Below are 26606 nucleotides of genomic sequence, written 5' to 3'. Positions count from 1 at the left end.
ATTTCACACAAATGGTTGTCCAATCTCTTCTTAAAAATGTCCAGCGTTGGAGCATTCACAACTTTTGGAGGCAAGTTGATTGAGATCCAGAAGAGCAAGGATGGATGTACCACCTCCATCCTGCTCTCACCAGGGATCATTCATGACTGCAACCAATACTGTTTTGGTCCCATATCTGGGCCTGAAACCTGACTGAAAAGGATCCATTTGTTCCAGGATCCTCTGGAGTTGCAACATCACCACTTTCTCAGTTACCTTCCCTAAAAAGGGGAGGTGGGAATCTGGGCGGAAATTCTCCAGAATGGTAGGGTCCAATGATGGCTTCTTGAGGAGGGGCCATATCAGCACTTCTTCAAAAGGAATTGGGAACACGCCTTGCAAAAAAGATGGATTCACAACCAGTTGCAACATCCTGTTTTCCAGCAAAAAGCACCATTGGGAAAACTGGATTTGGACTTATGACAACATGACTGAGCTTCTTATTTATGTGGTTCAATTGCTGAACTCAGGACTGCTGCAAAAATGATCGCAAAATCAGGTCTGTCCACATGGTGACTTGACTTATAACTGCAACAATGTAAGGCCAAAAGTCCAGTCCCAGTTGTGGTTGTAAGTGAAAGACTACCTATAGGGATATAGTTGCCAAAAAGCTCCCAAATATTATTAACTTCATTGTTAACAACATTGCTTGGCACAGCAGCCTTTTCAACTTCTGGGATACCCAAGATTTTAGAACTAGAGGGTCTTGGAGATCGGGGTTGGAAAGGACACAGCCAGTTCGTCCTTGGCCTCCTTATACAGTATGGAGGTTGCACAGTGCTGTCCTGGAAGTGGGCACCATTTTGGAATAGACAAAGTTCATTGCGTTGTTGTTGTTAGTTGCGAAGTCATGTCCGACCCATTGCGACCCCATGGACAACATTCCTCCAGGCCTTCTTGTCCTCTACCATCTTCTGGAGTCCATTTAAGCTCACACCTACTGCTTCAGTGACTCCATCCAGCCACCTCATTCTCTGTCGTCCCCTTCTTCTCTTGCCCTCAATCTTTCCCAGCATTAGGCTCTTCTCCAGTGAGTCCTTCCTTCTCATTAGGTGGCCAAAGTGTTTGAGTTTCAACTTCAGGATCTGGCCTTCTAAAGAGCAGTCAGGGTTGATCTCCTCTAGGACTGACTGGTTTGATCGCCTTGCAGTCCAAGGGACTCGCAGGAGTCTTCTCCAGCACCAGAGTTCAAAGGCCTCAATTCTTTGGCGCTCAGCCTTTCTTATGGTCCAACTTTCACAGCCATACATTGCAACTGGGAAGACCATAGCCTTGACTATACACACTTTTGTTGACAGGGTGATATCTCTGCTTTTCAGTGTGCTGTCTAGGTTTGCCATTGCACACACTCCCAAAATGGTGCCCACTTCTGGGATGTTGCCACACAGCCTACGTAGGGAAGCCCACCTGTTGGATTGGCTGCTTCCCAATAGATCTCCTTTGGGTAAGTGACTAAGCTGTGATGGGAAGTGGAGAGGACGGTATGGGACCAAAGGGGGTGGGAAGCAGGCCCAAGGCTTCGGAGACCCAGAGGGGCAGGATGGTGGGGGGAGATAAATGAGATTGCCAAGTGCCAGAGTTTTGTTCGTATGACTGTGGCGGTACTCAGCAGCCATAAATTTGGGCAGTGATCATGAGTCCCTTTGTTCACCATTGTTGTAATTCTTTTTTAATGTAAATTTTATTGATTTTATAAGGGTGGGGAGGAGAATGCGGGGATGGGGTACGGGGTTGGGATAGAGGGAAATTTGAGGGAGGGGTTGGGTTTTCCCCCAATTACATTCAATATTTAGCAAATAGCATATAGTCTGGGTTGATATACATCAATAAAAGTTGTAAGAATAATGATGGATAACAATAATAGACATAGCAAATTATAGTAAACAATGTTAAATTTTCAATCTATAATATTTCTCTTAGTAAAATAAGGTCAAAAAAATAAGTATCACGTTCCTTTCTCTCTAATTCGTTTGTCTGGCCATTGATAAAATTTATTCCAAGTTCTATAATAAAATAAATGCTCTTTTTCTTTAATCTCTAAAGTTAATCTATCCATTTCTGCACAATCTAGTATTTTCTTGATAAGCATTTCTTCAGTTGGTACACTCTCATTTTTCCAGTATTGGGCATACATAACTGTTGTATTTCTGAAGCTGAGGACCACTTGTACTGTATCTCCCTCAAGATACATTCCTACACACACAAGGCACTAGTAATAGCAATAGCAGTAGCCCTTAGACTTATATACTTCTCCATACAGAGTCAGCATCTTGGCCCCAACAATCTGGGTCCTCATTTTACTCACCTTGGAAGGAAGGAAGGCCGAGTCAATCTTGAGCTCTGTCAGGATTGAACTCCAAGTTGTGGACAGAGTTTGCCTGCAATACTGGATTCTAATCACTGTGCCTCCAGGACTCACTAATTTATGTAGGTTAATTTTAATGGAGGCTAATTGCTCGATCACTGAAATAATAGCTTGCTTATGAGCAAACACTGTTTTACCATGAATTCAACTGAGCCATCCTGTGAAAACAGCTCCTCCCAGTCCTTACCCTGTGCGATTGTGTTCTCATTTTCTTTAGAAGAAGCTGGAGCTAGCAGAGCAGACTGAAGAATGAAAAGGGAGGGCAGGCATAGAATCAGAACAGTCTATTAAAGCTTCTCCAAGAGAAACAGAAAGCTCCGATAATTGTTGCTTTTCTGTTTCTCTTTGCAAGTCCCATTCAAGAGCCTCAAAATTATTAAGAGATGGGAAATAGGGTTAATTTACTTAGTGTCTCCTTTTGTAGGAGAAGTTCATCCATTTTTGGCAGTTTCGGCTGTTTTGCAAGAATGCTGAGGCACAACTGGCTATGCCCATTCTCCTAGCTAGCCAGAACCCTCCATTCTCTGGATTGGCTCTCGCTCATGTTTTCTTTTTGCCGCCCTTTTGGATCAGGCCGTTCGCTCTCTGCTGGCGCCAATCACAGATGTCGACAAAGGCGCAATAGGAGCATTTCCAAGTGTCTTCAATGTCCACTCCCTTGGGATCTCTTTGCCCTTTCCAATACGATAAAAAATAATGGGACATGGACATCAATTCATCATGGTCATAGGTGATGACTTCGGTGCCCAGCAACGTGTTGGTCTCTTGATGAATGTACTCAACTTGAAGGTGGCCAATAGACGGAATGTCTGACTGGGTCAAGTTGAGGAGCACCAGTTTCAGGAGGTCTTCAAAGCAGTGCACCATGAACCCAGCTTTTTGACAATGTTCTTTGATTTCCTGGCCAAGTGGCCGTTTGGGCTTCAGATGAAGGTGGTGTATGAAAATATCTTGGGTTAAGCATCCTTGCACCATAGCATCAAAGAGATATTTATATAAAGAGACCTGCAATGAATCAAGCATCCCTTCTTGAGTTGATTCAATTTTTAGCCTCACCTGTGTCTCACTGAATACAGGTAGACCTCAACTTACAACAACCACAATTGGGATCAATATTTCCATGCTAGGCACGATGGTTATTAAGTCAGTCACACTTGATTTTTTTCTTTTTTGCTGCCATGGTTGTTAAGCAAATCACTGCAGTTGGTAAGTGAATCACACCAAGCAAATCCAGCTTCCCCCATTGACTTTGCTGGGAAGGTGGCAAATGGTGCTCCCATGAGCTCGAGACACTGCAACTGTTGTCAATGCATGCCTGTTGCCTAGGGCTCATATTTTGTTCACATGACTGTAGGGATGCTGAGATGATCATAATGGAATTCGTTGTTGGAACCTATTTTTAATCAACCATTACAGAAGTATTCAGCCAGTAGATATCAGTGTTTACAAGTCGATGGTTTGGATCTGTGCTCTTTCATTTGAAGCAGAAGTCCCAATTTCCTGTTACAGTTAAATAGTTCAGCAGTAAAGCACATGGAGACTGTACTCTTTGCTCTGTGGTGCTATATACAGTGATGGAATTCAAATACCTGAACAACTGGTTCTCTAATTCGATGCAGGCCTGGACCTCTGAGGCCTAGAATGGACTTCCGGAAGTGGCATCCATGCACTTTTGGCGTGCCGTTCTAGGCCTGGGAAGCCTCCTCCAGGCCTCTGAGGCCTAGACTGGACTTCTGGAAGCCAACTGGTTCTCCAAATGCAAATTTAGCTACTGGTTTAACTGAACCAGTGCGAATCGGTTGAATCCCACCACTGGCTATATATAAAGAGAATTTCTAACACGTAAGTGTAAAGACTGGTTGCAAGTCTCTTTTTTCAGTGCCATTGTAACTTTGAATGGTAACCAAATGAACAGTTGTAAGATGAGGACTATCTGTATTTAGATGTATATGAGGGCTTACTGGAGTTTGATATTTTATTTATTTATTTATTTAATTGGATTTGTATACCGCCCTATTCCCGTAGGACTCAGGGCGGTTTACAGGGCAGTTAAAACCATGAATACAAAAAATTAAAAACAAATAAAACAATTAAATTAAATTCAAGCCCCAAGAGTAAATCTAAAACCCAGTTAAAATAACAACCCCACAGTCTGGACCAAACAGATCAAAGAGCCAAGTTTTCAGGTCCCGGCGAAATGAGCGAAGGTCGGGGGCAGTCCTAAGTTCTGTGGGTAGTTGGTTCCATAGGGCAGGCGCACCCACAGAGAACGCCCTTCCCCTGGGAATAACCCGCCGGCATTCATTAACCGGCAGTACCCTGAGAAGGCCCTCCCTGTGGGGGCGCACACGACGATGGGAAGATGATGCCGGCAGCAGGTGTTCCCTTAGATAGTCCAGACCCAAGCCATTTAGGGCTTTATAGGTCATTACCAGCACCTTGAATCTCACCCGGAGGGCAACCGGAAGCCAATGCAGCTCACGGAGAAGATATGCCCAATGTAAAGGTTTAATACATATTTCCTGCATGGAAATGTCTCATGCTGTTCTCCAGACTGCCAAAAATATTGTTTATTGGTTTTTCTAAGTAAATCCCAGGATCCTCTGGTACATTCACTATCGTCGACTTCAAATAAAATCTGGTAATATTTCAGTTCTAAGCAACATTTCAGTTTAGAACATTTCAACTCTAAGCAACCATGATTAAAATATACCAGATGTCCAAAAAGATTTGGGCATCTCTGCTGACCCTACATTAAATCTGTGATGCAGTGGGTAAATAAACAAATGCTATCAGGGGTGGGAGGAAATTAACACAAGCAGAGAATTCAGATCATGGGAAGTAATTGCCCCATTTTTTCTCTCCCTGATCAGACTCCATTTGGAGTATGAGATCCAGTTCTGGAGATAACAATAGTCTTCAAATCTCAGACAGATTGTCATAATGGGGGAAGAAATGAACTTATTTTCTTTTGCTTCAGAGGGCAGAACCAGACTCATTGGGTTAAGGAAGATCAAATTCAATCAGAATAGAGCTGGAAGGGAACTTGGAGGTCTTCTAGTTGAACCCCCTGATCAAGCAGGAGAGCCTGGACAGCCATTTGCCTGAAATGGTATAAGGTTTCCTGCCTGAGCAGGGGGTTGGACTAGATGACCTCCAAGGTCCCTTCCAACTTTATATTATTATTATTATTATTATTATTATTATTATTATTATTATTATTATTATTATTATTATTATTATTATTATTATTATTATTATTATTATTATTATCCTACACCAGAGGTAGGCAACCTTGGCTCTTTTATGACTTGTAGACTTCAACCCCCAGAATTCCTGAGCTAGCGTGGCTGGCTCAGGAATTCTGGGAGTTGAAGTCCACGAGTCATAAAAGAGCCAAGGTTGCCTACCCCTGTCCTACACCATTTCAGACAAATGGATGTCCAGTCTCTTCTTAAAAAACCTCCAGTGATGAAGCACCCACAACTTCTGATGGCAAGCTGTTCCACTGGTTAATTGTTCTCATTGTTAGGAAGTTTCTCCTTAATTCCAGGTTGCTTCTTTCCTCGATTAGTTTCCATTGTTTCTTCTCTTGCCCTTTGATAGTTTGGAATATAAGTTGACCCCTCTTCTTTGTGGCAGCCCCTCAAATACTGGAACACGGCTATCATGTCCCCCAGTCCTTCTTTTCTCTAGACTACCCAAACCCAAATCCTGCTACTGCTCTTCCTACGTTTTAGTCTCCAGGCCTTTAATCATCTTAGTTGCTCTTCTCTGCAGGAGATATTATCTGACTCTATGAACTGTCAACCTATGGAAAAGGCTCTCGCATGAAGGGCTAAATTCCCCTTCACTGAAGTTCAACAGCAGCTACACGACCATCCTGCAGATACGTTCCAGTGCAGCGTTTCTCAAGCTTAGCCACTTTTAAGAAGTGTAGACATCAACAACGAGACTTCCCCAGCCAATATTGCTGGCTGGGGAATTCTGGGAGTTGAAGTCCACGCTTCTTAAAAGTGGCCAAATTTGACAAACACTGATCTAGCGGATCCTGCGTCAAATTGGTAGGTGGATTAGATGACTTCCAAGTCCCTTACCAACTCTTCGGGTTTTTTTACTGACCCAGTTGAATGCATGGTGTGAATGCAGCCAATTCCCTCCCTGTATCTGGGTTTCAAGCCTCCCCTCCAGCCAGCCTAGGGTCTCCAATCTCACCCTGACCCACCTGGAAACGGTTCCTCTTCTTCTGCGCAGGTCCAGGCATGTTGGCTTTTCCCCTTGTCTTCAATTCATTCAGTTGCAATTCACCTTTAGCCGTATAATTTAGCTGGTCAATAATCCCGAACACAAAAACGCCTTCTAACACGCCAAAGACCGGGCATTCCCGCACACGCCAACCTGCCAGGGAGAAAACCACATTTAAGCCCCTTTGCCGTCCTGAGAGGCACGGGGAGCGTTCCACGAGCAGAGTGCCCACCTTTTCGTAGATTAGCTACGGTCAGGAGGATGTTAACCAGCTTGATGGCCCATCCATCTTCTCGGCTTGTAGTCTTCACAGGCACCAAGTTATGATCTTGCAGTTCTGGATTGAAGCAGCCAGAGAAAAAAAATGTTGCTTTCCTGCTCTCAAAATTAGCCACTTATCTCTACAGCAAGGCGGCACGGTGGCCTAGCGATTAAGATGCTGGGCTTATTGACCGGAAGGTTGGCAGTTTGAGACCCAAGCACCGCATGACAGGGTGAGCTCCCGTCCTTGCCTCAGTTCCTGCCAACTTAGCAGTTCGAAAGCATGCAAATGCGAGTAGAGAAATAGGCACCACTTTGGTGGGAAGGTAACAGTGTTCCATGTGACTCAGTGTATTGTCATGCTAGCCACATGCCCGCAGACGCATCTTCGGACAGTCTTGGCTCCCTTGGCTAGGACAGGGCTTTTCAACCAGTGGCACGGGAACCACCTGTGGTACATTGGCACCTGGCAGGTGGTACGCGGCCATCCTAGAAAAGTAGTAGCAGGGGAGGGGAATGAGCTGAACCGGTGGCAGCACCGCACAAGCCTGAATGAGAGACGGCTGGAGCTGCAGGGCTGTTAGGGCTCAGCGGAAGTGCCAGGATCAGTGCCGCGTTCCAGCTGATTGGCACTTCTTTGGGGCTATCAGGGCTCAGTGGAAGTGCCAGGATCAGCGCCAGGTTCCAGCTGGAGCTCAGCGCTGACCCTGGCGCTTTTGAGCCCAGAAGAAGCGCCGATCAGCTGGAATGTTGCAGCATCTCCAGGGTCTTGTGATTTACATTCAGACGCTTGGCAACTGATTCATATTTATGATGGTCAGAGTGTCCCAGGGTCATGTGAAGTGACCAAAATCTGCTTCAACCACCCAGCAGATGGGGGGGGATAAAAACCAAACTCCCCCCACCCCACCCCCACTGCCAATCCTCAACAGAACAGTCACTCTGTACTTTATCACCTTTTTCCTTTTTTTGTTTTTTGTTTGGTCATCAAGTTTTTGACACCTTGCTAGGCGACTGGTGGTACTCGGATGTTGCCATATATCCTAAAAGTGGTACCAGGGGTGAAAAGGTTGAAAAGCCCTGGGCTAGGAAACAGAGATGAACACCGCCCCTGAGAGTTGGACACGACTGGACAGGGAAAACCTTTACATTTACCTTTTAATTCTACAGCAAATTGCTCCCCTCGTGCCCCCCCCCCAAATGAGGGTCTGAGAAAAATTTTCAGCATGTTTTCTCGTTCCCCTTTATGTTGCAGCATCTCCCGAGTTACATGATCAAAATTTGAGCTGTTGGCAACCGGTATGTCAGGATGACAATTGCAGCATCCTGGGTTTGACAAGTGGGAGGAGCCGGTTTCCCTTAACAATCACATGATTGTAGTGATTCGCTTAACAACTCTAGCAAAAAAGTCATAAAACTGGGCATTACTCACTTAATGACTGCCTTGCTTAGCCACGGAAATTCTGGTCGCAGTTGTGATTGTTAAGTCTAGGACTATCCGTAGCTCCTGTTTAGAATTACAGCCAGCCAGTTGTTTGTGCCCTTTCTCATACATGCCATTACATTACTATCTGGTTTATTAGAGTAGCAATACCGTGGCATCAGGATGGCCCTTGCCCTACACCAGGGGTAAGCAACCTTGACTCTTTTATGACCCGTGGACTTCAAATCCCAGAATTCCTGAGCCAGCATGGCTCAGCATGGAAACCTCTCCCTTTCTCCTTAGCATGGCTGCCTCAGGACTTCTGGGAGTTGAAGTCCACGGGTCATAAAAGAGCTAAGGTTGCCTACCCCTGCAGTACACTTTTAAGTTTTTAGAAAAGGGTGAGTTTTACTGCCTCTTTCTTGAGGTTTTAGGAAGTTTTGGGGCTCTACTTTTCTTCTGCAATACTGAGCAACTATAAATCTGTTTAAACCAGTGTTTCTCAACCTTGGCCATTTGAAAATCTGTGGACTTCAACTCCCAGAATTCTGGCAGATCAGGGAATTCTGGGAGCTGAGGTCCATACAACTTCAAGTTACCAAGATTGAGAAACACTGATTTAAAGGATTATGCCATTTTCCCCTTAAAAATGACTAGAAACTGAATGGCCTTAATTTTAAGCAATCATGGACCATGTTGGGGTTGGGGGCATTACTCAAAAATTATGGTCCACTGTTGAAAGATAAAAGTTTCTCTGGAGTTAAGCCTTATTTTGAGAACTTTTTCAGCAGCAATAGCGTAGTGGGTTGCCACTATCAACTTCTCAGTCCTCTGTTTGTCTTCCAACCTAATTTATAACCCTGGAATCTCCTGGTGGTCTCCCATCCAAGTATGGAGTGACCCTGATCATCTTTTTAAAGGTCAGCCACAACCGGCTAGATGCTGTTGCTTTCCGTTGTTAGTCACATTCTAAAAGGGCAGGTTACATTGCTACCACAACAAAAAAGGTAGTTCTGGGGCGCCTTAAGGACTAGCAGCTTTATTATGCCGAAAATACCCACCATTTTACAAATAGAAAATATGGCCATGCTCATTAATAGCTCAGTGATCCTATTTCCCATCCTTGCAATGCAATATATTAAAGAAAGAGAAGACAAGAATTTAACTCAAACTTCCAAATGACGTCACCTTTGGCAAGATGTATTGACTTTCCTGTATTTAATACCACAGTTGTCTTCTCCGGCAATTCCACACTCGGCTTTTCTTTGTGATAAACCACCTTTTGCTCGCACCACACTTGCTCAGAGAGATCTGTGACCCAAAGATAGCGCAGGCGGAAAGCTTCAAGAGGCGTCTTCGCTCTCTTCCTCTTTGTTGTCCTCCGCTTCCCTTCTTCCACGTTAGCAGGCCGAGAATCGACATGCTGAGGCCTGGAACCGCTTAAGGGTTGGGATTCCCTGCCATGAGCATGCAAGAAGTTCGGATTATCGTATTTCTGCTGCAAGAATCCAGATGAGCATAAGATGGCAGTCAAAAGTAAAGATCCGCCACGGGCAACACAAGTGATTCAGTAGGATCACATTGCAGAAAAGAGTATCAAGAATCACAGATATTGAAAAGATACCCTTGTCATTTTTTTTACTCTACACACACACACACACACACGTATATGTATATTAATCACAGACCATTTTGAACACTTAGCTAAAAGAGAAAACTTGAGAGAACTTAGAACTGTGACTGAATCTGGATGTTCTGCTTCAGATACTACAAAAGGCCAGTTAGATCATTGACTCCCGGCCTGTTTAGGCATTTAGTGTATTTAGGATAGCACCAAAGGTGCTTTTTCAGGAGGCAAGTGGACTTTGTTGTTTTTCTTTGGAGACATTTTGCTTCTCAGCTCTGACTGGATGGTGGGGAAGGAAGGACTTACATCAGGGGTCTTCAAACTTGGCCCTTTTCTGACTTGTGGACTTCAACTCCCAGAATTCCTCAGCCAGGCACACTGGCTGAGGAATTCTGGGAGTTGAAAGTCCACAAGTCATAAAAGGGCCAGGTTTGAAGACCCCTGACTTATACTGTGTTATGGTCACTGGCATGGCTGTGAAAGTTGGACCATAAGAAAGGCTGAGCGCGAAAGAATTGAAGCCTTTGAACTATGGTGCTGGAGAAGACTCCTGCGAGTCCCCTGGAGTGCAAGGCGATCAAACCGGTCAGTCCTAGAGGAGATCAACCCTGACTGCTCTTTGAAAGACCAGATCCTGAAGTTGAAACTCAAACACTTTGGCCACCTAATGAGAAGGAAGGACTCACTGGAGAAGAGCCTAATGCTGGGAAAGATTGAGGGCAAGAGAAGAAGGGACGACAGAGAATGAGGTGGCTGAATGGAGTCACTGAAGCAGTAGGCGTGAGCGTAAATGGACTCCAGAAGATGGTAGAAGACAGGAAGGCCTGGAGGAACGTTGTCCATGGGGTCGCGATGGGTCGGACATGACTTCACAACTAACAACAACAAATGGTCACTTGCATTCTTTTAGAGTGTCATTGAGGCCACTTGGTGGTTTACCTGTGTCCTCAAGGTCACCTGAGTGGTGCAAATGGCTCTGAAGCCTTCTTGGCTGCAGGATGCTTTCTGCTTCATGTCCCTTGACAGTTGAAGACAGGACATTGGGGATGAGTCTGTGTTGTCTGCACCTCAAACTGAAGCGCAAATGTTCCTACTGTCAGAGCTGAAGCAGTTTCTTGGATGAGAAGAGAAACGCCTTCAAATTAAAACAGAAAGTCCAGTTGCCTCCTGAAAAAGCACCTTTGGGACAACCATTTTTTTAAAAAAATTCCATTTATATCCCGCCCTTCTCCAAAGACTCAGGGCGGCTTACAAGCAAGCTTAGCAGTAGCCTTCATTCTATGTATATGCCTGCTTATTAGGGCTTTCACCCCCACCCCAAGTGGCATTATTACAAAGTCAGCTTAATTGCCCCCAACAATCTGGGTCCTCATTTTACCTACCTGGGAAGGATGGAAGGCTGAGTCAACCTTGAGCCTGGTGGGACGTGAACCTGCACTAATTGCAGGCAGCTGGTGTTACTTAAGGAGGCCCACTGCTGCACCAAGGCTCGGATGAGGAGAATCTCCATAGACATTTAGGATAGCACATTCTTTTGTCTTTCAACAGGGACTAATGTCCCACGGAATGTCTTTTTGCCCTTCATCGTGGCCAGAAAGTTTTCTCTTGTTTATTTTATTCAACTTTTATGCCGCCCACTTCCCTCTACAACAGGGGTCTTCAAACTTGGCCCTTTTATGACTTGTGGACTTCAACTCCCAGAATTCCTCAGCCAGCAAAGCTGGCTGAGGAATTCTGGGAGTTGAAGTCCACAAGTCATAAAAGGGCCAAGTTTGAAGACCCCTGCTCTACAAGGTGACTCTGGACCGCTTTCTTTTCCCTCTTCCTTTGGTTAAAATCCCCGCGGGAGCGCAAATGCGGGTGGCGAAAAGCGCGTTCGCTTTAGTTCCGTTGAAACATCCCAGGCGGCAAAACATGTTTTGCGAGTTGCACAGCACCGCGAGTTCGAACCCCAAACGCGGCTAACCGTTACAAAACAACTACAAACAAACAAACAAACGGCGCAACCCAGCCGGTTAAGTCCGTTGACGGCTCTGGGGAACGGCGCACGCACCAGGGCCGGGACTCCAACCAGGGTTTTGTGAAACCGGGGCCAGCTCGTCACGCGAAGGCTGCTCACCCGATCTTCGGCTCCTCTATCTGCAAGAACTCGGAGTCGCTCAGGTCGGCAAAACCTGACGCAACCTCGGAGTCTTGCAATCCGGAGTCACGCCCGGACATGTTTTGCGCTCTGCTTTCCTCTGCGGTCACGAGAGCAAGATCGTCGCCAGCTGCCCGAAGGAGGAGCCTTAATCTGTAACTTATGGTGTTTTTTTTCTTTCTTTCTTTCTTTCCGCCCGAAATGGATTTTCCCCTTTCCGTTCGTCCTCCTTCCGGTTCTCAGCCAGCCAAGGATTATAGACACCCCCACCCCCCCACGCCTCACAAATGAAGGCCTGTTGATGTAACTTGAGGCCCTAGAACAGGGGTCTTCAAACTTGGCCCTTTTATGATTTGTGGACTTCAACTCCCAGAATTCCTCAGCCAGCTTTGCTGGCTGAGGAATTCTGAGAGTTGAAGTCCACAAGTCATAAAAGGGCCAAGTTTGAAGACCCCTGCCCTAGAAAAAGGGCAGAGAAGAGCAATCAAGATGGTTAAGGGGACTGCAGGCTAATGCATACGCTGAACGGTTGCAAGAACAGAACAGAATGGAATAACAGAGTTAGAAGGGACCTTGTGGGTCATCTAGTCCAGATGGCCGTCCAAATATCTTCTTGAAAGCTTCTAGCGATCAAGCTCCCACAACTTCTGAAGGTGTTCTGCTCCGCTAGTTGATTGTTCTGACTGTCAGAACATTTCTCCTTATTTCTAGGTTGAATCTCTCCTTGATCAGTTTCCATCCCTTATTTCTTGTCTGGCCTTCAGGTGCTTTGGAAAATAGGTTGACACCCTCCTATCTGTGGCAGCCCCTCAAATATTGGCACGCTGCTATCGTATCTTGTTTAATGAAAAAGAAGGACTGACAGGGGACATGATAGCAGTTTTCCAATTTATTTTTCTTTTATTTTATTTTAATTCCATTTATATCCCGCCCTTCTCCGAAGACTCAGGGCGGCTTACAAGCTTAGCAGTAGCCTTCATTCTATGTATATGCCTGCTTATTAGGGCTTTCACACACACACACCCAAGCGGCATTATTACAAAGTCAGCTTAATTGCCCCCAACAATCTGGGTCCTCATTTTACCTACCTCAGAAGGATGGAAGGCTGAGTCAAGTATGTGTAGTTTAATAAAGAGAAGGGTGAGGGGTGACATGATAGCAGTGTTCCAATATCTCAGGGGCTGCCACAAAGAAGAGGGAGTCAAGCTATTCTCCAAAGCACCTGAAAGCAGGACAAGAAGCAACGGATGGAAACTAGTCAAGGAGAGAAGCAACCTAGAACTAAGGAGAAACTTCCTGACAGTTAGAACAATTAACCAGTGGAACAACCTGCCTCCAGAGGTGGTGAATGCTCCAACACTGGAGGTTTTTAAGAAGAGACTGGACAGCCATTTGCCCAAAATGATATAGGGTTTCCTGCCTGAGTAGGGGGTTGGACTAGATGACCTCCAACGTCCCTTCCAACTTTATATTATTATTATTAACCTTGAGCCTGGTGGGATGCGAACCTGCACTAATTGCAGGCAGCTGGTTACTTAGGGGTTGCCACAAAGAAGAGGGAATCAACCTATGCTCCAAAGCATCTGAGGGCAGGACAAAAAAATATTGGGTGGAAACTAATCAAGGAGAGAAGCAACCCAGGATTAAGGAGAAAGTTCCTGATAGAACAATTGATCAGTGGAACTGCTTGCTTTTCGAAGTTGTGAGTGCTCCAACACTTATCCGAAATGGTAGGGTCTCCTACTTGGCCAGGGGGTTGGACTAGAAGACCTCCAAGATCCCTTCCAACTCTGTGCTATTGTCTATTCTGACTAATGGTTGCAGCTTCCAGGTTGTTTCTGAGCAATGCACCCACCGCAGATGTGCTACAATTTGTCAGCGTTTCTCCAACTTGGCGACCTTAAGACATGTCTTAAAAGTTTCTAAGTTGGAGAAACTCTCATCTTTATCCTGCCTTTTGTTTTGTTTTTATTGAAAAGTTTTAAAATACATTTTATCTTTAACAATCCCCCCTCCCCCCCTACCTATCCCTCCCTACCCCTCCCCCCCTTTCCCCCCTCCCCCCCCCACTTCCCAGAGCTAAGTACAGGGTATAAAAACAAAGAACAATCATAAACATCCATATGCTACCAACAATAAATTCTTAAATCTATCACTCTCTAGCTCATATAAGATAACTACAAGCAATACTAATATTACATATAAAGAAAAAAAAAGAAAATAGAAAGGAAGACTTATTCAAATGCTAAATAAAACTTTTTAGTCCCATATTTGTTCTGGATATATTCAATCCATTTTTTCCACTCCATAATATAACGTTCTTGCGAATGATCTTTTAAATAAGCCGAGATCTTTGCCATTTCTGCCAGGTCAGAAACCTTTAAAGTCCATTCTTCTATAGTTGGCAATTCCTCCTTCTTCCAATATTGACCTATTAAAAGTCTTGCTGCTGTAATTAAGTTCAACATCAACTTAATGTCCACAACAGTAGCATCTGTAATTATACCCAACAAAAAGAATTGCGGACAAAACTTTATCCTTTGCTTGAAAATCTTCTGCATATTCCACCAAATTTTTATCCAAAAAGCCTTAACCTTTTTACAGGTCCACCATATGTGAAAATATGTTGCATCTTCGCCACCACACCTCCAGCATTTTGGCTGATAATTCGGATACATACTTGCAAGCTTTTTAGGATCTAAATGCCATCTATAAAACATTTTATAAAAGTTTTCTCTTAAATTTTGAGCTTGTGTAAATTTTACGTTCCTCACCCAGATCTTTTCCCACGTGTCCATTGTAATAACTTCTTGGATGTTCTGGGCCCATTTTATCATACAATCTTTAACAAGTTCTGTTTCTGAGTCAATTTCTATCAATGCAAGATATATCCGTTTGATATGTGCTGGACCCTGATTTCTAATTTGCTTTATCAAATTTTCATCAGTCATTGCAAAACCAATTTTCTGATCTTCTTTCCACCTGGCCCGTAACTGAGTATATTGAAACCAAGTTTGAACAATCTTCTCATCTCGCAAGAGGTTGTACGGCTTCAAACACCAGACATTTCTTTCCAAACTTAAAATCTCCTTATACGTAGTCACATCATGTTTGAAACCCACATTTATGTTTTCTATTGTGTGTTTTGGAATTGCCCACAATGGCATCTTACAGTCTAACCTTTTGTTTTTGATCTAGCTCACTGATCTATATTTTTCCAGTGAAAAATGGTTTTTTATAAAACAATTTTTACTGTAAGTTTAAATAACAATACTGAAAGGGAATACCAGCTAAGCTCTGAAAGAAGGGACAGTAAAGGAAAATAATAATAATAATAAAAAAGGTGTACAGAAACAAAAGAAAAGAATAAGCGAAATAAAAATGTTTGCTGCTATGAGTTATTTATAAAAATAATAAGATAAAAATAAATATATATTTACTCAATGCACTAAACTTAGTTAATCTGTGGATAGTTCAACATTTGCAGTATTCTTGAGTAATTCACTGTCTAGCAAAATGAAGCCTCCATGTTCAAGAGCAGAGTGATGCTGGTTCCTAGAGTTCCTTGGGGAGTGGATTCAAGATGGAGGCCCCAACCAAGAGATAACCCCCCCTTTTTTTTACAGGTGATACAATGCCACCAAGAGATGCTGAGTTCTACTCCCACCTTAGGCATGAAAGCTGACTGGGTGACTTTGGGCCAATCAGGGATGTGAGTTCTAATGCTGCCTTAGGCATGAAAGCTAGCTGGATGACTTTGGGCCAATCGGCAGGAGAGTGTGAGTTCTAGTACCACCTTAGGCAGCTGGGTGACTCTGGGCCAGTCCCTCTTTTTCAGCCCAACCGACCTCGCAGGATTGTATGTTGTGAGGAAATTAGGAGGAGGAGATGTGTTGGATATGTTCATTGCCTCGAGTTATTTATTGAAGTAATAAAGGCTGGATGCAAATAAATAAATAATAGGTACGTTTGCTACCTTGAGTTACTTATGAAATAAATAGTACCGATGGGATATAAATAAATAATTTTTTATTTTCTCCCTGTGGGCCCCCTTTGGGTGTTGCCTTCTTGAAATATGTATCTTTTTCCCCCCTGCAAAACATGATGGGGAAAGATTGATACTGTGCAAATTTGTCCAATTTATTGTGCTGTGCAATTTGTTGGAAGTGTTTATGATAGTGTTTCTTGAACTTAGCAACTTGTAAGACACATGGACTTCAGCAGGCTGGCTGGGGAATTCTGGCATTTGAAGTCCACGTGTTGCCAAGATTGAGAAAACTGACTTAGGAATTCCTGTGACAGAGTAGTTGAAACCCCCCCCCTCCAAAATCACCAATTACTTGTTCTGGCTTATATCTTTCAAGGGATATGAAGTATGACATTCCAGTTTCCACTAGAGGGGGATAAAATCTCTAATGTTAAAGAAATAAATACTTTTTAAAACCTACAACCCCAGCAAATGACTGATGCAATCTGATGCCCTTTTCAAGATCTCTGGGTTTTCGCATGAAATCAGCATTAATCGCTAACCCCCACCCCAATCTTTTAATTTATTCTTTTTCAGGGTGCGTGGAAAAGAATCTAATACTGCAGTGATACTGCTTGCAAAAGTAGAATTGTGCAATGTTCTTGCATCCAGAATTCACTTTCCTTTGCCAGCCTTGATGTTGGATTTTTTTGATCCAAAGATTTCTGATATAATTAATTTCTTTTAAGGCTTCCCAGTGTGGGAAAGCCTAGGAACAAAGCCAATTATCCAGAGAGATGCACGGAATTTTTGAACTACCAAACTCTAAATGAAAACAAATCTTTCCAGGGTTGTCATTGTATTTACCCCCCCCCCCTTCTCCAGGGTGAGTGAGTATTAATCTTCCCAGCGGGAAACAAAGATAGGGGGTGTAATTGTCCCCATAATAGAAATATTAGCAATTTATCTCTCTAGAAGCTCGCCAAGGAGTATAAATGGCCTTCCTGTCGCTGCAGTTATTTATGAAGCTACTTCAGAGGAAGAACTGCAGGCACGTCTTAAGAGTTGTCATCTCTGCAACTTCACTCTTGCCGACAGGTTCTCCAAAGACTAATGGACTGCGGAAGGACAGGGACTGTCAAAAAAGCAGATGCCAACAGGATTTTCGGGTGAACGAGGGGGCTGGATTCAATTCCTTCGTTTGCAAGTTTGCTTTGGATCTGGCCGATCTCCAACATGCTGGGCTTAATTGGTTTAACTGGTAAGTGGATTCTGGCTTCAAATGCCTGAACTAGAATGGAGGGTTTGATTCAAACTTTGGGGTGCGTGGGAGAGGAAGGGGCTCCTGTCTCACTAAGGATAGAGTTATACCGCCCACATTTGTGGGCAGGAGAAACAGCTGGATGATTTCTGCACATCTCTCTCCCTCTCTCTCTTCCCCTTCCTCCTTCCCTTCTCCTCTCTCTCTCTCCCTCTCTCCCTTCCTCCTTCTCTCTCTCTCTCTCTCTCTTTTTTAATATAAGCTTTTTATTGTTTTTTTCCCTCTACATACATATGTTAGTGTTTCAAACAGTGTGTGATCTGGGTTCATAAAATGCTAATACATAATCCCTTCCTCTCCCTCCTTCTCTCCTCCTCCCTTCCCCTTCCTCCTTCCCTTCCCCTCTCTTCCTCCCTCCCTTCCTCCTTCCCTCCTCTCCCTCTTCCCCTTCCTTGTTCCCTTCCCATCTCTCCCTCTCCCTCTCCCCTTTCCTTTCTCCCACCCTCCTTTCCCTTCTCTTCCCCTTCCTCCTTCTCTCCCCCTCTCTCCCTTTCCCTCTCTCCCTTCCTTTTCTCCCTCTCTCTCTCTCCCGTTTCCTCTGTCCCTTCCTCCTTCTCTCCCCCTCTCTCCCCCTTCCTCCTTCTCTCCCCCTCTCTCTTCCCCTTCCTCCTTCCCTTCCCCTCTCTCCCTCTCCCTCTCTCCCTTCCTCCTTCTCTCCCTCTCTCCCTCGCTTCCTCTCTCCCTCCTTCTCTCCCCCTCCCTTCCCCTTCCTCCTTCCTTCCCCTTTCTCCCTCTCTCCCTTCCTCCTTCCCTCCTCTCCCTCTTCCCCTTCCTTGTTCCCTTCCCATCTCTCCCTCTTCCTGTCCCCTTACCTTTCTCCCACCCTCCTTCTTTCCCTTCTCTTCCCCTTCCTCCTTCTCTCCCCCTCTCTCCCCCTTCCTCCTTCTCTCCCCCTCTCTCCCTTTCCCTTTCTTCCTTCCTTCTCTCCCTCTCTCTCTCCCATTTCCTCTCTCCCTTCCTCCTCTCCCCCTCTCTTCCCCTTCCTCCTTCCCTTCCCCTCTCTCCCTCTCCCTCTCTCCCTTCCTCCTTTTCTCCCTCTCTCCCTCCTTCTCTCCTCCTCCCTTCCCCTTCCTCCTTCCCTTCCCCTCTCTCCCTCTCTCCCTTCCTCTCTCCCTTCCTTAAAGTATATATCCCTCCTAAGCTAATATATATTTATTTCCTAAATTTCTTATTCTTTTTAACCATAATTAAAAATATGTTTAATCTTTAAACATTCCATTTAATACATCTAGTCATCTAATCCTTTAACTCTTATTCAAATTTTTTTATCCATTATAATTTTCTTAAATTCAATCACATTTAAGTATCTAAAACATTTCCTTTATCTAAGTCATTTCAACCTTTTTATATTACTCATATCAAGAAAGAGAACAAAAAGGGTAAAAAAGGATACTATATTATTTAGGGAATTCATCCTTCTTAGAATGACGTATATATTCCAAAACTTTTCTATTTCTTTAACCATATTCAAACAAATGTTTCTTTTTAAAGTATTCTCTCTGGTCCCATCATCAATTTTCCTGATTTCCACTTTAGTCTTTTTTCTTTGCCCAGTATCTTTCTTAATTGATGTATTTTGCTGAATCAAAAAGGTTTTCTGTATGTTCGTAAATGTTGCTGTAGATATAAAAAGTAAATCAGGTGAAGTGTTTTTGTATGGGGCTTCTGCCTTTCCATGTTTGTGGAAAATCTTTTTCTTTCTCTCTCTTTCTCTTATTATTTCCTTTCCCTCTGATGATCCTGAAATCTCCACAGTCCATTTTATCAAATCTGTTTTCTTGTCTTCAGATTTATTTTGTAGTCTTAAGGGATAAGTTGCTTTTTCCAATTCTTGTGAATTTTTTTCCACTAGGAATAAATCATTTTCCTTGTTTTGTTAAGTTCCATCTTTAATTCTCAATTCTATGTTCATTTATCTTTTTATCTGCTCCTTCTCTGCTGTTTCCTGGGATTTTTTGTTGTTGTATAGTTAACTTAAAAATAGATTGATTTATATTTTCAAAGTTATTTTGGATTTCTTTGTGGTTTAAAGTCATTGTTGTTTGAATTAACTGCAATAGACTATATATCTCCTCCTATGAAGTATTTATGTTTTCTTGATATGTTCTTTCTACATGTTTCTGATCCATGATGGCCAAGAATTGAGTTTTTCTCTTCCTTACTTTTCTCTGCAAATAGCTTTAGAGTCCCAATTAAATAAATATTTGTAATACAAATAGTTGAAAAAAGATTTTTTCCCCCTAAAATTTATGATTCTTTCTTTGTCTACAGCCCAGATTGTCATTTTTTTGTCACAGCTGTTCTTTGTTGTCAAAACTTTGAAGTTCACAATCACAGATTTGCTTTTTCCAGGTCTTATGTTAAAGTCATAGCTGTCATAGTCTTCATCCACCACTAGGTGTCAGCAACTATTTGTTTTTCAATTTCCAAAATGAACAATTATCTTTAAAATAAGAGTCTTAACCATTCAAACAATTTTAGATTTACTCAGATTTAAGTTTTAAATTTCAGGTTTTATATTTATTTCACTTCCATATAGTTTGATCCTCTATAAAAAGATTAATTTGCCGTTAGTATAAGGGTGGGGCAGAAATATCCCTCCTTCCCTTTCGGAGGTATTTTGCTTCTTGGGGATCTTTTCCAGGAAATTAAATGTAGAATAGAAAAGAGAAGATTGAATTCCTCACCCAGTTTCAAGCCCGCTGTTCACAGTTGTGCTGGTTAGTGCTTTTGGACTTCGGTTGCTAGTAGCTTGGGCTGGTTGATGCAATACAGCCAGTCTTTCTCCTGTCGGTTTAGAAGGCTTTCCCCAAGTCGAACGGAACGGTCGTCGTTCCAGAGTCGCTGGAGCAACCTTCTTTCTTTGTTGCCTTTCCGGGGTGACATAGACCCATTTAGGGTCCATAGGCAGGACGAAATTAGCAGCAGGAGTGGGGAGAATCCGCAAGCCTGTGACCGGTCACTACCTCGCAAAACCAGAAGTCCCAGACTTGACTCCTGATGGCTGCCTGGACAAGACTCTACAGTTTTCCTGGCAAGGTTTTTCAAAAGTGCTTCGTGGTTGCCTCCTTCCTAGGGCTGAGAGAGAGTGACTGGCCCAAGATCACCCAGTTGGCTTTGTGCCTGAGACTTAAACTCCCAGTCTGAGCTCCTGTAAAATCTTGCCAGGAGCAGGTTGGATTATGCCATGTAAAAAAATATATGTTTCCTTGTTTAATTATTTATTTATTTATTTTTATTTTAATTCCATTTATATCCCGCCCTTCTCCGAAGACTCAGGGCGGCTTTACAAACTTAGCAGTAGCCTTCATTCTATGTATATGCCTGCTTATTAGGGCTTTCACACACACCCCCAAGCGGCATTATTACAAGGTCAGCTTAATTGCCCCCAACAATCTGGGTCCTCATTTTACCTACCTCGGAAGGATGGAAGGCTGAGTCAACCTTGAGCATGGTGGGATGCGAACCTGCACTAATTGCAGGCAGCTGGTGTAACTTAAGGAGGCATTAGCCCACTGCTCCACCAAGGCTCTAATTATGGCCCTGTGGTTTCACCAAAGAGACAGCTGGCAAGTTTATTGAAATGCTTCTGTATCTTTTTTTTCATGTTTACTCTCTCCCTTCACTATAAGACATACCAGAGGTTGTAGGCATTTGTTGGGCTGCAATCATGTGTAAAAATGAAGTTCTGGGGTGGGCGCTAAACCAAGCAGGATTTAGAAACATGTCTCATTTCCTTGCCAAAGATTTGAAGGGCATGGCAAAGCTTTGGACATTTAAACTTGAAATATGTTCTGCCATCATGTGAGCTTCCCTTGTTCAAAGCTTTCAGGAGTTTAATGACCTGGACACCAGATGGCACTGAAATATTAGAAATGAGATATAAAAAACTGGCTTGGAATGGCTGAGGATGTGATTCCTGCTATGTGTGTCTTTTTTTTTTTTTGGAGCATGCATCTGTTTGCTTTTGCCAGCGCAATACAGGCACCACAAGGCTGTTAGTTGTTAGCTGTTATTTAGTTAGTTCAATTTATATAGCTGCCCTTCTTCAACAGTGACCTTGAGCAGCTAACAGCAAGGGAAAAAAAAGACCAAAAAAAAAAAGACCCCAAAGTACAAGAGACATAGACAAGCGACGTCGAGATTAAAAACAAAAAAAAACACCAAAATAGATCTGTTAATGCAGACACTTCAATGCAAACATTACACGGGCTCCGGATGACCCTCTGACCCCCATGCCTGGGGACAGGCAGGTCTTCAAGATCTTTTGAAAGGTCAATAGGTTTGGACCGTGGTGTCTAGATCCGTGGTGGCAAACCTATGGCACGCAGAGCCCTCTCTGCAGGCAGACGCGCTGTCACCCCAGTCCTAGACCTTCAGCTGGGTTTTATAAAACCTTTTCACTTTAGGACTCCACCACCGTGTGCAAAAAAAAAAAGTTCAATCAATTTCAACTTCTCGCAGGAAAAAAAAAGATTCTCAAAATTTGGAATTGATTGAATTTAGTCCCAGTCTGCCGTTACCAATGCTACCACGCCTACCCATTTGGCCACACCCACCCAATGGGCCACACCCACCTGGCACCTGACGATACATAAGTGGGTTGCAGTTTGGGCACTTGGTCTCTAAAAGGTTTGCCATCACCACTTGGTCTAGATCAATGGTATCCAACTTTGGCCACTTTTAAGATTTGTGGACTTCAGTTCCTAGAATTCCCTAGCACATAATCTATTCGCCAAAGCACCTGAGGGCAGGACAAGAAGTAACGGATGGAGAGAAGAGAATAGATTGACTCCTTCTTCTTTGTGGCAGCCCCTCAAATATTGGAACACTGCCCTCATATCACCCCTAGTCCTTCTTTTCATTAAACTAGACATACCCAACTCCAGCAACTCTTCTCTATATGTTTTAGCCTCCAGTCCCCTGATCATCTTTGTTGCTCTTCTCTGCATTCCTTCTAGAGCAGGGGTGTCAATCTGTTGGTTCGGAGGCCGGATGCATCTTAACGAAACCGCGCCTACCCCATTGCTGGCAATGGAAAAAAAGTCGCGATATGTCGCGACACGTCACGTGACGTGGCGAGTTTGACACCCCTGTTCTAGAGTCTCAACATGCTTTTTTTTACATTGTGGTGATCAAAACTGGATGCACTATTCCAAGTGTGGTCTTACCAAGGCATTATAATGTACCACTAACATGATCTTGATTCTATTCCTCTGTTAACGCAGCCTAGGATGGCATGGGCTTTTTTGGCGGCTGCAGCACCTAGCTATCTCATATTTAAGTAGTCTGTTAGGGCTACTAGATCTTTTTTGCAGTTGCTGCTACTGAGCCAGGCACCCCCTATTCCAGGGGTAGGCAACCTCAGCTCTTTTATGACTCATGGACTTCAACTCCCAGAATTCCTGAGCCACCATGGCTCAGGAATTCTGGAAGTTGAAGTCCATGAGTCATAAAAGAGCCAAGGTTGCCTACCCCTGCCCTATTCTATACCTGTGCATTTGATTTTTCTTGCCTAAGTGTATAACCTTACTTTCCTCACCACTGGATTTCATTTTTGCTAGATGGGGCCCAATGTTCAAGTCTGTTGAGGTCCTTCTGGATCTTGAGCCTATCTTCTGGAGGGTTGGCTGGCTATTCCCACCAGCTTGGTGTTATCATGATGAGTTCCCCGTCTATCTCCTCATCTAAATCGGAGGGAAACTAATCAAGTAGAGAACCAACCTAGAACTAAGGAGAACAATTGATCAGTGGAACGGCTTGCATTTAGAACTTGTGGGTGTTCCAATATTGGAGGATTTTAATAAGAGATTGGACAGCTATTTGTCCAGAAAGGCCTGAGCAGAGAGTTGGACTAGAAGACCTTCCCTTCCAAATCTGTTATTCTATATGAGAATCACTAGTAATTAAATGTAATATTAAGGCTGGAATGTTAACATTCAATAGTGTCTGTTTATTCAATTCCCGGTTGTAAATTATTTGATTGGTTATGTCTATGGACTACTTCAGCAAAAAATACAAAAATGATCAATATCATGTGAATGAAAACCAAAGCTAAGCACTCTTAAAACATACGTATATATATTACTGGCATTCATCCTGTGATGCGGAGGGGGAAAGGAAGAAGATGCCTTTTTGTTTACAAATACCCTGACAACATGAATTTATTATTTTTATTGGTTGGCCTGGAAAGCAAAAGGAGAGAATGAACTCCAACTGAAACATTTTTTCAGAGTAGGAAACCTGCTGAAAAATAGTTATCTGACATCCAGGGGTGGGGGTGGGGGGGTGGGGGGGACCAAAAGGGGGTGGAGCTTTGATATTATGGTCACAACCACTTTCTTTAATTTTTTTAACCTCCCTGCACTGGCAGGTTTTTGAATCAATGGGTCCAATTCAATGTGCTGGTTGTCACCTTCAAAGCCCTACATGGTTCGGGACCAGATTATTTGCAAGACCATCTTTTTCCCCAGTCACATCTACAACAACCCACATGGGAGGCAAGGGATGTTTTAGTTCATCTCTCTTAAGGAGGTCTGTTTAGCACAAGAGTAGGCAACCTTGGCTCTTTTAATGACTCGTGGACTTCAACTCCCAGAATCCCTATGAAAATAAGATTGGTCCCAACTTTGATACTCTTTTGCTAGGCCCTGAGGACATGGCTTTGTTCACGGGCCTGGAGACCTCAAAGTGGCTCATTTGATTGTTGTCGCCAGTGGGTGGGTGGGGTGGAGAGGTTACTGGTTTTATTTTATTTATTTTATTGTTCTTGTATTGGCCTTTTATCCTTGTAAGCTGCCTGGAGTTTCTGAGACTGAGTTGGGCAGCCGTATACATTTTCTTAAATAAAATCGATAAATAAAATAAATCAAGTGTGCACTCCAATCAGCCTAATGGTAAACAGCCTGCCCAGAGGCAACACTGAACGACTGTTGGGGGAAAGTGAGTGCAAAATGGTGTCATTTGTGGAGAGCGTTATTAGCTGGCTGGTACACTGATCCAAGTGTGGAAATCTTGCAAATCTGATTTGTATTTTTTGAAGTAGTCAGACATTGGGGAGGAATACGTGAGATTTAAGCCAGAAGCTATATTTCCTGTTGCTTTAGTGTTGTTTTTGCTTTAGTGGAGCAGAGCTGAGATGTTTTACCGGCTCTGATGAGTTGGCTTGGAGTTTGGTGTCCTGCAAAAAGAATTACTCTTATCTTTATTACATCCCTGTTATTAGTTTAATGAGCTTGGCTTCATTCCTAGAAACAATGCTGCCACTTTTTTTTTTACTGCTACCTCTACAGCCTTCAAGAATATCATTAATACCAGAATCTGGAGAAAAAGGCATCATGAGTTCATAAACTTACTGAGGAGACTGCATGTTCTCAGAGCTATTCCTCTCTCTTCTCCTAGCTTTTTATCTCAACATCCTACCACACATTAGTCAAAGGGGGGAAGAAATGATGGCAGTAGTGGTGATGCTAAAATAGTGTAGAAGGGCCAGAGAACACACACATGCACATTCTTCAGTGAGAAGAATTAATCAGTGGAATGGCTTGCCTCCAGAAGTTTTCAAGAAGAGGCTGAACAGCCATTTGTCCATTATGGTCTGGGGTCTCCTGCATGAGCCGGGAATTGGACTAGATCAGAGCTTTTCAACCTTTTCACCCATTGTACCACTTTTAGGATATGGCAACATCCGAGTACCACCAATCGCTTAGCAAGGTGTCAAAAACTTGATGACCAAAAAAAAAAGAAAGAAAAAAGTGATGAAGTACTGGTAGTCCTCGACTTACAACAGTTCACTTAGTGACTGTTCGAAGTTACAATGGCAATGAAAAAGTGCTCCGCAAGCCACAGCCGAGCAAGACACCTGCCTGCCCGCCCGGCAGCGCTCTTCCTCCTGTCCAAGGTTTTCATTGTTGTGAGCATTTCTGTTGAGGATTGGCAGCGGGGGTGGGGTGGGAGTGTGTTTGGTTCCCCCCCCCTCTGCTGGGTGGTTGCAGCAGGTTTTGGTCAGTTCACATGACCCTGGGACACTGACCGTCATAAATATGAATCAGTTGCCAAGCATCTGAATGTAAATCACAAAACCCGGGAGATGCTGCAACATTCCAGCTGATTGAAGCTTCTTCTGGGCTCATCAGAAGCGCCAGGATCAGCGCTGAGCTCCAGCTGGAGCCTGGCGTTGATCCTGGCGCTTCCGCTGAGCCCTGACAGCTGTGCAGCTCCAGCCATCTCTTGCTCGGGCTTGTGCGGTGCTGCCACCGGTTCAGCTCATTCCCCTCCCCTGCTACCACTTTTCTAGGATGGTCGCGTACCACCTGCTAGGTGCAAATGTACCACAGGTGGTACCCGTGCCACTGGTTGAAAAGCCCTGGACTGGAGGACCTCTAAGGTCCCTTCCAACTCTGTTATTCTGCATTCTGTATTCATCCTGGACTATAAAACACCCCACATCATTTTGGATCATTTGTGTGAACCCCACTGAAATTTAAATTAAAGAAGGACTAGGGGTGACATGTCAGTAGTCTTCCAATATTTGAGGAGCTGTCACAGAGAAGAGGAGGTACAATCTATTTTCCAAAACCACCTGAAGGCAAGACCAGAAGTAAGGGTTGGAAACTTTATGAAAGAGAGATCCAACCTAGAATTAAGGAGAAATTTCCTGACAGAACCATTAATCAGCAGAATGGGTTTCCTCCTGAAATTGTAGGTACTCCATCACTGGAGGTTTTCAAGAAGAGATTGGACAGCCATTTGCTTGGAATAACATAAGAGTCTCCTGTTTGAGCAGGGGGTTGGACCAGAAGATCTCCAGGGTCCCTTCTAACTCTGTTATTCTATATTCTGCTTCTTACCTGACCTTCCAGTGAACTCTGGGACAATAAAACAAAACACTACTTAAGCCTTTTGACACCTAGGTAGGAATTGTCAAATCAGTCTTTACACATTGTGGGTGAATTTGGCAAATATCAGCTACTTAACTAAATAAGAAAATCCCCTGTAGATATTAAAACTTCCTTACTTCCCTATCCCCTGTAGATATTAAAACTTCCTATGATAGATTTCCTCATACAAACCCTGTCACCCCCAAGGTCACCATTTTGACTCAACAAAGGTAAAGATTGCAAAACCCCACAAGGAGGCGAGACTCATTTATTTATTTATATTTATTTATAAAATGTATGAGGGATGCGGTGGCTCAGTGGGTTGGGACGATGAGCTTG

General features: G+C 43.6%; 1 protein-coding gene and 1 long non-coding RNA gene across 5 annotated transcripts in view; one reads left to right on the top strand and one right to left on the bottom strand.

Annotated features, from left to right (window-relative positions):
• Nucleotides 1–1727: 1727 nt before the first annotated feature.
• On the bottom strand, nt 1728–12365 carry EXO5 (exonuclease 5). 2 transcript variants are annotated; one of them, XM_081346615.1, is made up of 5 exons: nt 12080–12365; nt 9522–9790; nt 6882–6986; nt 6630–6802; nt 1728–3409 (listed from the first exon to the last, which is right to left on the bottom strand). In XM_081346615.1, exons 1-5 carry the CDS (start codon nt 12178–12180, stop codon nt 2945–2947), a joined length of 1113 nt encoding a protein of 370 aa, XP_081202741.1. In that variant the 5' UTR covers nt 12181–12365; the 3' UTR covers nt 1728–2944. The 2 variants fall into 2 exon arrangements, with proteins under 2 accessions (XP_081202741.1, XP_081202740.1); XM_081346614.1 differs by lacking the exon at nt 12080–12365 and adding an exon at nt 10900–11018 and having other exon boundaries at nt 9522–9828.
• Nucleotides 12145–26606, top strand: part of LOC308679466 — a 26816-nt gene continuing 12354 nt past the window's right edge. Inside the window, exons 1-4 of one of the 3 annotated variants that reach the window (XR_014028777.1) lie at nt 12145–12255; nt 15727–15812; nt 17166–17328; nt 25063–25300. This is a non-coding gene — a long non-coding RNA (uncharacterized lncRNA). Of the gene's footprint in view, nt 12256–15726; nt 15880–17165; nt 17329–25062; nt 25301–26606 lie in introns of all 3 variants that reach the window. The other 2 variants (XR_014028778.1, XR_014028779.1) reach the window with 2 other exon arrangements.

Source organism: Vipera berus, assembly GCF_964194415.1.
Source record: "Vipera berus genome assembly, chromosome: 1".
Lineage (NCBI taxonomy): Eukaryota > Metazoa > Chordata > Lepidosauria > Squamata > Viperidae > Vipera > Vipera berus.
Note: the sequence above shows the minus strand (reverse complement) of the source record. Positions and strands in the feature narration are given on the sequence as shown.

Excerpts from the sequence above, each read along its gene's own strand:
- EXO5 (XM_081346614.1), bottom strand. The coding sequence starts at position 11,001 with ATGTCCTGTCTTCAACTGTCAAGGGACATGAAGCAGAAAGCATCCTGC. Across the intron at positions 6,987-9,521 it reads GTCAATACATCTTGCCAAAG|AACTGCAAGATCATAACTTG; the intron begins GTGACGTCATTT and ends GCTTCAATCCAG. Across the intron at positions 3,410-6,629 it reads AGAAGAGGAACCGTTTCCAG|GTCTCTTTATATAAATATCT; the intron begins GTGGGTCAGGGT and ends GATTCATTGCAG.